The sequence below is a fragment of the Telmatherina bonti genome, assembly GCF_933228915.1.
Source record: "Telmatherina bonti genome assembly, chromosome: 14".
NCBI classification, from domain to species: Eukaryota; Metazoa; Chordata; class Actinopteri; order Atheriniformes; family Telmatherinidae; genus Telmatherina; species Telmatherina bonti.
In genome coordinates this window covers 20,219,352-20,231,887 of record NC_136612.1, presented here as the reverse complement: position 1 = coordinate 20,231,887, position 12,536 = coordinate 20,219,352, and the positions used below count along the sequence as shown (strand labels likewise).

The window sequence follows — 12,536 nt, the reverse complement described above, 5'->3', positions numbered from 1 at the left end:
AGTTAAACTTAAATAGTGTTTTTCTAATTGTTATGTTTCTTATTTCAGTGATTATCTTAAGTTACTCCAGAGCATTTGAAAAACTTATTAGTTGTTCATTTTTGGCCTTGTCTACATGTCAAGAAGAAGATTAGGACATGTATCATGAGCACAATTATCCACCAGTGCTATGGAAAGATATTTCTATTCTGAGTCTGCAAGCATGCTTTTAGTCTTAGAGAGGTAATATCAGAGGCAAACTAAGATTATCCAAGTGCTGTAGCAGAATCTAGTATTTAGTAATGCCAGAACAGAGAAAAAACAAATGCACAAAACAGCAGAGGATTCATGCAAGTGGTCGTACCAGAGTGGTTAATTGCCATTGTAATGCTCTGTTTGCCAGACAGTAAAGAAAGCAAGCAGTTGTTAGACTAGTTTACTCTTTCAGCTGACACTTGTGTAGATGGTAGCTACACAGCTAGCTAGCTACACAAATTCCCTAATTGAGCCCACATGTAAACAATTGTCCTTTAGGCTCAGGTTGTCGGCAAGAGACTGTGGAAATGTCGTTGTTCTCCCTCTGTCTGCTATCACAGACGTTTAGTGGTTTTACCTGGAATCTATTAAAGCAAAGTATGGAGACCCAAATGCAGATTCCTACTTGCACCACTGTTACCTTCCCTTTCATCTATCATTTGTCCAGGTTCTTTGGCCCAGTTTCTCAATCAACTTTTGCTATTTTTCAAGTTTGTCAACTTGTTTTGACAGCTAACTACTGCCTTTTTCTGCAGTTTGCAGACGGACAAAATCCTTGGTTGGTTATCACCATATGTTCATCAGCTTGATTCTAGTCCTACAAGATTTAATCTGAATATTCAAAAGATGTAAATATACTGTATAAACTGTGTGCTTGTTTCAAGGACAAGTGCAGATAAAAATAAAACAAAACACAAACACAAAAACACTTTTAAGGAAACTTCTTTCTGGCAAGAGTTTATGTAGGGATCTTTTGGATGTTGTGTGTCTTCCTGAATGAAAACCACTGGATCTAAGTACCATGAGGTCAAAAATGAAATATTTTTTTTCATTAAGATGGACTTTTGCGTTTAAACTTGAAGTGCTTTTTGGAAATGAGAAATTCAAATGATCTCATTAGCAGAAAAATGAAAAGTAAAACAATAGAACAGGTTTTCATTCAGTATGTCTGAGACTTAAAAAACCCATTGTCTCTAGATGATGGTAAACTAAATACAATCACCTCACTGCTGATGTTGGGGACACACATAAAAGAACAGACTACTCATCTCACTCAAACCCACTACACACACTCTCACACGCACACAGACACACTTGTGACCCCTATTTAACCTTTATGTGTTCTGAAAGCTCACAGCAGCTGGCTGGTAGAGAATTCTGAGAACAGGCTGAAACTGAAACTGTACGCCAACATAATCCTCAACAAGAGGGGGCTGAGGGTGAACGAGAGGAAACAGGAGCAAATGAGGGATACTCGAACAAAAAGACTAATAAAAAGAAGGCGCTGAGGGCCAAGCAAGTTCACACAAAGTGTTGCAGTCCATGTGTGAGAGATTCATGATGCAAACGCAGGAATCATTCAGCGAAAGATGAAGACAAAACTGCAATTGTCACACTTTATTGAAAAATGCAACCTGCAACATATACTGTTTGACATTACATCAGCAACAGTGACAGAGATTGCTTTGCTGTGACTATGAGAGCATGCAGAGTGAACTCTGCTGCACAGACTGTTGTACACATATGAAAGGTGGAAAACTGAGGGTGTGAATGCATACAAAAAACAAACACGCAACTCTGACCAACTTACTGTCTTGCATTACATTTACCTTGCTTGGATCACTGCATGTATACCTTCTCAATGCACAAACTTGTGTGAGCATGTGTATGACAGCTGTTCCTGTGTGCATAATAATCCTCAGTAATCTCCATGGCTCCCACAGTCTCTTTCACAAGATCCTCCAGAGCATCTCTGACCTCACTGAGAGCTTCTCCGACACTCCCTCCACCCCAAAACCTGCTGAAAACTCTACTCACGTTTTAGCCCGTCCAATACTGAAACACCCTTTGGGCATTTGCCCTCCAATATCCTTTAAGCATGGATCCCGGCTTCTGGTTATTGAAAAGAATGGTTCAACCATATAGTAAAAGCTAACTTTCTTCAGGAGTTACATGAGAATCTAGACATTCTTCCAAGACGGCTTTACCTGCTGATGAAACACATCTATCTTTTTTGTTTTTATTCCACAAAGCAAGACTATGCACTTCCTTGACTAATATATTCTGAGAAATTCCCTTAAAATTCCTTCCAGATACTCAGGGATAAAGAGTGAGCTTTAGTCTTAACAATCTTAGCTTCTTCATAATTTTTCTGTAAAATAGACAATACTTAATACTGACTTACTAATAGCAGGCTACTTGGCCAGCAATTAAACTTTCCTTCCACATGTTCTTATGCGATTGTAACATACCTTCACTTTTGACAACTTGCATTCAAATCAAACATTTTAATGGTGACCACATAAAGCTTAATTCACAACCCTGTCATATCCCAGCATCTGCTTGATCCTTTCCTCAACTACCGCTGGGAAAATGTTGAAACTTCACTGTGCAGTGGCTTCCTTGGGCATTATGAGTTGATAAATAACATTTGTTTCAGCTTATAATTTGTTTAGTTTAACTAGCTGAAAGCCTGTCTGTTTGTGGTGTAGCTATGCCCCCTGCTGTACACAACACTGCAACCTTCAATCTAGTCTGCACTCAGAGACTTTGCCTTCTTCTGCAGATGCCTGCACTCCACTAATGTTAGCTGTACCTCCCTTTAATATCCATGTGGGAATTAGCTTTTTTTTTCTCTTTTTACCAACGAGTGTTAGATAGATGAGACATTCTTTTTTAGCAAAGCAGAGGTGATCTGAGGTGGCTCAGCTTCTGCATATGGGTTAACATTGATGATAACTTCATTATTCAATGGGAACATACAAATACATGTGGGACAAACAATACACAGGCATCCTTTGCCAAAAAAAGGAGTGCACTGGATAAAGGTGAATGGTTTTGACCCTTTCACAGTGATCTTCTGCCACCTTTGGGCATCTTCTGACCGATGGTTAAAAACTCATTATCCCAATATCCATAATCGTTGCCATCACAGTGTCCATAAAACTCTTCAAAAGGCAGCCCATCTTCATGGGATAATCTTTATTTATAGCTGTTAATAGTTAAATATAAAAATAGCTGTTGAAACGAGTCTCTAAATGAGAAGGAGGAATGGATTTATTAGTAAGAAAAAAATATTGAGAACTGGGAAAATTAACACAAGACCCGTCAGATATTTCTCATCTGACAGCAGTAGATGTGTGTGTGACGGTCTTTCAAGATGATCGTCCTTCTGAGAATTCTGATTTGAACAAATTAAACACAGTTGTGTAGTTATTCAGCTCTTTGATTATATCGAGGGAAGATTAACAGTCAGATAGTCTAGTGGCTTCAATATGTCACATTTATTCCAGTAATTAACGATTGTTGCCGGTATGTGTTTGTCTTGGTTCTCTGTGGCAAACGCATCCAGTCGAGGCTGCAGAGAGCTCTGTCCCCTTGGTCCTTCAAAAGTTGTTGAAGAGGAATGTCTTAGAAATTACTGAACAGCTCATATTTCTTCATCCAGTCCATCTGTGGTGCTTTCTTCTTTTCCTTGGCATGGACCTTCATCTTTTCCTCTGCTGCTGTAGCACTCAGCGTCAGGCCCATCAGAGCAAACGGGTCCAAGAGCCGGCCACCTTCGTCATCTGCCAGCTAGACAGGAGATATTATTGGAAGTAGAAAGCAGGGAAGATTAAAGCATTGAGGGACTTTCATGTTGAGAACAAGAGAACAAATTCATGAATGTTCATGCCCACCTGCGTGCTGTTACCCTGGCTGCTGAGGTTGGAGTGTGTGGACCTGATAGACTGTGTAGTGGAGCTACCATTGATGTGAGGGCTGGGGGAACCATTGGATATGGATGGACCATCATAATCTGTGAAAACAAGGAATTCACATGGAAGGAAGCATGAAATATTCTATGGTCTATAGTTTATTTGACACAGGTTTTGGTCTTACATAGGTGTAATGAATAAATATTGCCAAAAATAGTTTGGAAACCTATGAAACTCTCCAGAAAAGTGCTACCAATTATTTTGATTATGTACTGTGCAGTCCCACCTTTGACATGGCTAAACGTGGGCACCACTCCCATCCTTTTGAAGTTTTCGTCTGTGTCTGGATCCACCACCAGCAGCCAGGTCTCATCTCCCCCTTTCTTTATAAAGGCCACTACCTCTGCATGCCGCATGCCCTCGATGTTCACGCCATTCACCTGGAGGACACAAGGAAAATTATACATACTTTTTATTTTAAAGTCAAAAGAAAATGGACTTGTTTTTCTTTTTTTAATCAACAAACTGGAAAATACTTGACATGTGCCTTTAGGAGATAGGATTCCATTGATAATCTCCTCTTTTAACTATAAAACTGAAAATATCAGGCCCCAAAATACATCAGTACATCTTGTACTTCTGCTAGATCTCTGAGGTTCTTTTTAACATGTTTCGGAGTCAGAGTTACTTGCTCTGGACTCTGCTTTGGATTGTTTTGATAGGTTTCTGGCCTTTCATGTTAAGTTGTAATCGTAGAAGGTAAATACACTTGGGAAGGAAAATATCAAAATACAAGGTGCCTGTAACCTTATCAATATATATACTCAAAACACTGAATATCTGACAAAAAATTGTAACCAATTAATGTTTCTTCACAGGTTTTCAATGTCACAGTGCCTGTGCTGCCTCAGTAATCCAAAAGGAGGTGCTATACAATCACAGACTACTCAGATCCACAGTTTATGAAGGTCTTTCACCAGTTTATACAATTCTTTACTTAAATTCCTGCTTTAGAGAACAGATTTTTGCAATGTCATTTTATGAGACTGGATTTGGAGCTGTTTTTTCAGCCTAAAGTCACAATGTAAAAGCTCACAGTCACCCCCCCCCCTCCCCCCTCCCTCACCTTTGCATCTAGCTGGTCGTGCACAATTAGTTTTTGTCTGGTCTTATCTAGAAGCTGCTTTTCAACAACTGTGTCTAGACCTTGACTTCTCGGCAGGTAGCGTCGCACCACGCCAAGTCAGTGTTGGTACACCATCAATTATTGATGGCTCTCCTTGGCTCCGGCTATAGCGCAGGTTTCAGGTGTCAGTATACTGAGAGGGAATTTGTTTAAAATTCACTGCTTATTATAAGATAGAGTATAGTGAGTAAAGAAGAGAAGACAAGAGAAAATGTGTAAATAAAGTTCGCTTTTGCTCTCACTTTGAAGAACGCAGTCAGAGCAGAGAAGAAATGAAGCTCTGGGCAAATAGGTTTGATAAAAACAGACTTTATGACTTCATGCAAAAAGGAAAGGGGAAATGAAGGGAAACAAGAGAGAAGAGGGAAGACAACACTCTACAGTAAATGAGATGGAGGAATGTCAACAGATGGAAAATGTGAAATGCTCCTCTCCTCCTCAGTGCATCTGTTTTACCCTGTGGACTCAAGACAGATAGTTCACAAGTGAGCATGGAAACAGACAGACAGACAGACAGACACTTTAATACAAGGAGAACAAACATCTTTGTATGTGGCCAAACAACAGGTGTTGTGTCATGTTTCACAAGCTTCATTAACAGTACAGCCCACACAAGACAATACAATGTTCTCTGCCCACTGGGTTAATTAATACAAGGTGTAGGAACCATGCAAAAGCTTATTTCTCATGGGACTAGTCCCCAGGGAACATATTGATACCATGTGTATGGGTGTGTGCCAAGGATGTTTCAGCCACCTGAAGATACCATCTTTTATATCTATACTTTAAAAGCATCAACGCATGTGTGAATATGATACATGAAATGTGAGTGACTTTAACTATACCTCTAGTTTTTCTTTTGTAAAGACAACGTTTTTCTTTTAAACTTGTGGCTACGAGATAGTTTTGGCTAACAGGATGAGCCAGCTAACAAATGAAAGCAGAAAAACAGAGCTAGACAGGCTGTCAATAAGCACACAATTCAGCTTCTCTATTTTATATTGAAAGCTTGAATAAATGAATTCATGAGCTGATTTTTACAATGAGTTGTAGTAAATGTTACATTCAGTGTCCAGGTCAGCTTATTTTTTCTACAATGGAAAAAATGAGTGAGTGAGTGGATTTTTTTTTTTGCAAATCAAGTGTATAAAGGTATCATGGAGCTCTTTCAGCACCAGATACTAGTGGTGGGAAAATCGAATCGAGAAATCTGGATTTTTTTCTTCACAATTTTAAAATAGATTTTTTTTGTTAAAAAATCAATTTTTTTTTTTCAAATAAATAAAATTAATCCACTATAAAATTTTTGCCATTTTCATTGGTTTTATTGATCTTTTTATTTTTCTTCTTGGCCGTTACAGCAGCAGAATGATGATCTGGCTACTGTGTTATTTTTACCTAACTTAAATCAAGAAAAATTACTAGCAAAAAGTAGTTTTATAAAAAAAAAAAAAAAAAAAAAAAAAAAAATTTGATTTCAATCTACAAAAATCATCAATATTGAAGAATTCTGAGAATCGCAATTTAAATCGAATTGGCACCCAAAAAAAATCGGAATCGAATCGAATTGGGACAAAAGCATGTCGTCACAGCCCTACCAGATACCTTGTAAGTTGACATTGCACATTTTGAAATTATGAAGATTTTCTTTTCCTTGCTATTTTTAAAAAAAAAATTTCATTCAATAAATCAAAACATTTTTTTAAAATCTGAACATATATTCAGGTTAAAGTTGAATGAAAGAAGGAGTAGCAGAAGTAAAGTCTGATATAATCGACCTTTTATTTATTTAATAACAAATAAATAAAATTAATATTAATGAAATAAATACCCATGCCTGTCTGACCTTGTCTGAATCACAAGCATGATCATGAATAAACTGGTCACTTTAAATTGTCCCTAGGAGAGAGTGTGACTGGGAGTGGTTGTTTGTCCCTGTGTTGGCCATGTGAGGGACTGGTGACCTGTCTAGTGTGTACTGTACCCTGCCTCTTGCCTGCTAATTGTTGCGATGAGCTCCAGAAAAATGAATGAATGAATAAAAATACTTTACGATGGCTATTGGCATGTCTGTCTGGTAGCGGACCCAAAGGACCCTTACATTGTTGTTTTGATCACTCTTTTAGGTAGAGGATGAAACTTGTCCATCATATTCAGCAGTTTGTGCAGCATTCTTATCAGACCAATGAGCACCATAGTTCCCCCCAGCGCAGAACTAGCCTTTATCTGGAGATTTTAAATATCTAGCTCTGATGCTAATGCAGATGGCTGCATCGCAGAATAGACTTGCAACAACAGACATCTGAATGACGTGCAACATCTTTGTGTATACACTTAGCTTCCTCAAGAAGTTGGTAGCTTCTCTGTTGCATTTCCAGTTAACTGATGTCCTGTTGAACGACCAGGTATCTGTAGTCCTTCAGCAACTACATCTTTTCTCCTAGGATGTGAATAATGCTTTGTTTACTCCTGTTACTACTGAAATCTATCATCATCTTCTTTTTTTCATTGTGTGTTTAACCCCTTAGATGCATCATGTCCACTTCAGTTTTCTTGTAAATTCATAAATGAGGATGGTATATTCGCAATTTTGCCACTTCAATGGACATTAGGAGAGTCATCCAACACACTGCCACTCATTGAAGAATAAATAAATATGGTATAAAATTTAATATAGGTAATTACCAAGTTTACCTCACTGGTAATTAGGACAAGAAAATGATACTAGTCAGTTTTTACAGAATATTTAGTCTATAGGAGTAAAACATGTGGCATTGTTTTTTAATAGTTCATGCATCAGAGAGTTGACTACTTCTGCACCATTTCATAAATTGACTGACCAGTTCTCTGTATTCAGTTTCTTGTTCACAACTGCAGTTATCAGAGTATTTTTTGCAGATGACAGAACTCAATTACTACAACTTACTGCCACATGTAATCACACTCCAGAATATGATACTACTGTTATTACATTGATGGAAGCAATTTGTATTTATCATGTCCTGATGGTTCAACATGTTAGCATGCCATGGTCATACAGAAGAAGTAGAACTAACTTTAATCTTTTAATTGGACAACTTAAGAGCAAGTTTAGTTGGCTCAAAGTACTTACATAAACACTTTGTACATAAAATAACTTTAAATGTTAGATAAAGTTAATATAAACACAAACGTAGACCTCTAGAACAAGTTTTTTGTCAAACACGTCAGTAAATGTACATAGTTGTATTTTAACATGTCTGATGAGAAACAAACTAAATCAACATCAAATATTTATCTTTATACAGAGAGAAAGTAGAGAAAATTTGTTGTATAAAGTTTTCAAATTATTGAAGCTGTAACGAAAGCGGTCGTGGCATTAACCCTGTGTTTAACCAGCTAGACTAGTAGGATCAGTGCCTATTTCATGCTTAGGTTTGTGAAAGGTTCAGAGTATGCTCTGTTGAGTACAGCTACAGCAGAGACTGATGAGGCGTTCACTGGCGTCAGGACTTTTGCCAAACATTGACAGAAAGCTGAGCTCTCATCATGGCCTTCACAACACGTGCTGCTGATATCTCCAGTTTAATGGGGCGTAGGGAGAGAAAAAGATGGCGAGCGATGGACAGAGACAGCTCTGTCATGTCTGTTCACCTCTCTAACAAGCCGTTGACAGATAACACAAGCGGTGTCTTGATGCTTGGTCAGAGATGACAGTGATAATCATTGTAGATACACACAAACAGCAACCAAACCAGCCAAACATGGGCTCAGATTTTTTGGCCTCCACACCAATTAATCATAATAAGGTTATATGTTACATAACAGTTTCTACCATAATCCTAGAATTACAACAATTTAACTATCCTGACCTCTATTAAAAATGTATGCTTACTTTTTCATTATGGTTCAAATGTGTGTGTGTTTTTTTTTTTTTTAAAATCCCACAAAAAGTTGTTTAGTGCAACTAGACCAGCATGTGATTTTTATCGTAGTTTTTAACAAATTATCATGTTAAAGCATTCAGCCTACAAAATGTCTAAACATATTAAAGGCACAAGAATAAAATGCATGACAAATGACTAATTAAGATGCCAACTAATGAATTTTTAGCAATAAACTAAGTATGAAAAAACTAATCTGAAATCTCATTCTATTTTCCCTGAAGTCAGTCATATCTTTGCTTTGTCGGTATTTTGACTCTGTGTGCACAAATGTAACGCTAGGTGTTCTACTTTGTGACCACATGAAACACAACTTTACTACTTTGTAGAAATATACATGGAGATGTACTCAGTCTTAGGTTCCACATGGAAGGTCTCAAGTGTTGCGTGTGCAGATATTTTTGTAATACAATAATGTGCTGGCAAATTTCCTCTTTCAGTAGATGCCCTTTCATTGTGCATGTAAGGAATTCTTCTCAAAAATGACCTCTCCTCTCTTGTCTACAGCTAGGACCTAATTTGAAGCCATTTAGCAAGATGGACAAGCTCATGTTTTTTTTTTTTTTGTTCTGGAGGCAAAACTTTTGAAAAGTCACCTTCAATTAAATGCTCCGTACTGTCTGTAATGTACAATAATGGTTAATATAAAATATAGAGAGTGTAGAAGCTGTAATCACAACACACACACAGAGTACTTTCTTTTTCTGGTGAGGTTGCATTTACTTGAAAAAACTGCTTTATGTTAAAAATCATGTTCACAAAATTTAATGTGAATTAAAACCGCAAGCGGTGATATAGGCCCTCGCACCATGGCGCCGCTCGGCATAATGCCACCGCCTCCCCTGGCAACATCCTTCCCATGCCTCTCTCTCTAAAGTGCAGCCAGACTGCACTTCAGGCCATTTAGGCCTTATGAAGGGTCACTTCCTGTCACCAAGGGGCGGGGCTAACTTATCATCTATTTATTGCCATGCACAAATGTGAAGGATATGACTGACATCATCTGTAGCAAATTTGGTGCAGGTTGGTTGTTTTTTGTGGGAGTTATGTCAGTTTTCCTTTTCGCTGCATCACATCTGCTTTGCTGCCCCGCCTCTCCTAAATGATATCCTCTATTAAAAGAAATAACACAACTATTAATCACACATGCCTCTTGAGCATCCTGACTCATTTGGGTTAAAGTTGGATAAAATTCTTAGGAGGACTTCCTCAAAATGCATGGCAAAGAAAATGACAAAATGACCCCAAATATGTCACCTTTTTCAAAATGGCCGACTTCCTGTTTGATTTAGCCCATATGTCCAAGAGACTTTTTTGAAGGTACTGGAATGGTCTACAAGTGTGGTGAATTTTATCCATGTCAGTCAATGCAGTGGGCGGGGCTGATTGATTGAAATATTGTAGGGGGCGCTATGGAGCCGTTTACAATCTTCTCCACTATATTGTAATTTTACTCTATTAAGGAGATAACTGTCATGACACATGGCAAGTATGGTGAAGATCAAAGGTTTCATGGCTTTGTTACAGATACTTCCTGGTTCACGATATCAGACACTTGTTGTTGCCAAGGGGTGGGGCTAATTCATAGTCATATCATTGCATTGGATATTTTGTTCATCATGGGACTGGCATCAAATGTGTCGATTCCTGTGCTGATATGTTGTTTTATGTGGGAGTTTTAGCAATAAGTCTTTGTTAATGAGACATAAAACTTTGAGGGCCCGCCCCTCCTAAACTAAATCTTCTATTAGAAGAAATAACACAACTTTACATCACACATGCCTCCTGAGCATCCTGTGCAAGTTGGGTGTCAGTTGGACAATATCCCTAGGAGGAGTTGTTTAAAATGCATGGCAAAGAAATGACCCCAAAAATGGCACCTTTTTCAAAATGGCCGACTTCCTGTTGAATTTAGCCCATATGTCCAAGAGACTTTTTTGAAGGTAGTGGCAGGTTCTCCAACTGTGCTGAATTTTATCCATGTCGATCAATGTAGTGGGCGGGGCTGATTGATTGAAATTTTGTAGGGGGCGCTATGGAGACATGCTCCATTTATTCCATTATGTTTCAATGGGGCTTAGTTCAGGGCCTTACTGTCATCAGTCATGGCAAGTTTGGTGGCGGTCCAAGGTTCCATGGCTTGGTCACAGGTACTTCCTGTTTCATGGCGTTGGACCGCCATTCGCCATGTCCCGTTTAGCGTAGCGACTTGAGGTTTTTATTGTGGCATCATGAAAGGGTTTGACATGTTTTGGAGGAGTCTCAAGTGTTTGGGACCATTTGCTTAGAAGCATGACCCTCAAATGTGGAAAAAACCACTTCCTGTTGTAAGTGGGCGGGGCTTAGGTCTACACCAGCAATGGTCACATTAATCTGTTCAGGACTGATCCCTTATTAATCCCTATAAGTTTTAGGCTGATCAGATCAAAATTGAGAATTTTATAGTGATTTATGATGTCACGCCGCCGCATGGAACTTCGCCATGGCGTCACGGGCACGCTGTGCAGCGTAGAGCAACGTCCTTTACCAGATCTCTTCACCAACATGTTTTGTGATGCCTGAGTGAATTTGGGCCATGTGGTGTCCACCAAGCCAGAGTTATGGGTGTGTGAGCAAAAAACAACACTTTTGACCCCCAGGGGGCGTGGCTATTTCATAATCAAAATATTGACATATAGAACTCTGTAGGAGGGGACTGCCATCATATCTAGCAAATTTGGTGCAGAAATGTTGCTTTATGTGGGAGTTATATCCGTTTAATTTTTCATGGCGAGACATCAAACTTTGAGGCCCCGCCCCTCGTAAACTAAGTCTCCTATTAGAAGAAATAACACAACATTTAATCACACATGCCTCCTGAACATCCTCAGCAATTTGTGGCTCAGTGGGATAAAAGCTGTAGGATGAGTTCGTTAAAATGCGAGGTGCTAAAACGCCAAAATATTGACTTTGACCTAAAATGGCCGCCTTCCTGTCGACATTTCACCATGACATTAAGAGGATTTTTTGTTCGCCCTTGCATGTAGATCATGTGTATGAATTTTCATAAAGATTAACGACATGCAGTGGCGGGGCACCTAAAATAGGTGGCGCTCTCGTTCAGTTTCGCCCAAACATTCTGGAGCACCTCAAAATATCAAATTTTTCGCATTCCCTTGGGGGGGGTTCGCAAAATTTGGTGAGTTTTCGAGCACGTTCAGGCCTCCAAAAAAGCACGCGAAGTGTCCGAATAAAAATAATAATAAACACTGCAATTACAATAGGCCTTCGCACCGCCAAGGTGCTCGGGCCTAATTAGCTCTGACATTGTTTTAAGTACATGTTAATATGTGTCCCTCAGTTTTGTCTCACAGGAAACATGCCAGGGAGATGGTGGACAATGACTGTCATCAGAGACCTGCAACAGGATGTTCCCACACATTCTCACTATCTAATGTTCCAGTGAAGCCTAATAGCATCAATATGCCTCAAATGCTAAATCTGTCACTGAAACAT

At 38.8% G+C, this 12,536-nt stretch overlaps 1 protein-coding gene across 1 annotated transcript in view; it reads right to left on the bottom strand.

The window, feature by feature from the left end:
• Positions 1 to 1,617: 1,617 nt before the first annotated feature.
• The window catches only part of LOC306765999 (Na(+)/H(+) exchange regulatory cofactor NHE-RF2), a 34,914-nt gene continuing 23,995 nt past the window's right edge, over positions 1,618 to 12,536 (bottom strand). The window contains exons 4-6 of the mRNA XM_079253571.1: positions 4,219 to 4,372; positions 3,915 to 4,033; positions 1,618 to 3,810 (exon numbers count right to left, since the gene is read on the bottom strand). Coding sequence (XP_079109697.1) covers positions 3,646 to 3,810; positions 3,915 to 4,033; positions 4,219 to 4,372 — 438 coding nt within the window. The 3' untranslated portion in view covers positions 1,618 to 3,645. The remainder of the gene's footprint in view (positions 3,811 to 3,914; positions 4,034 to 4,218; positions 4,373 to 12,536) is intronic.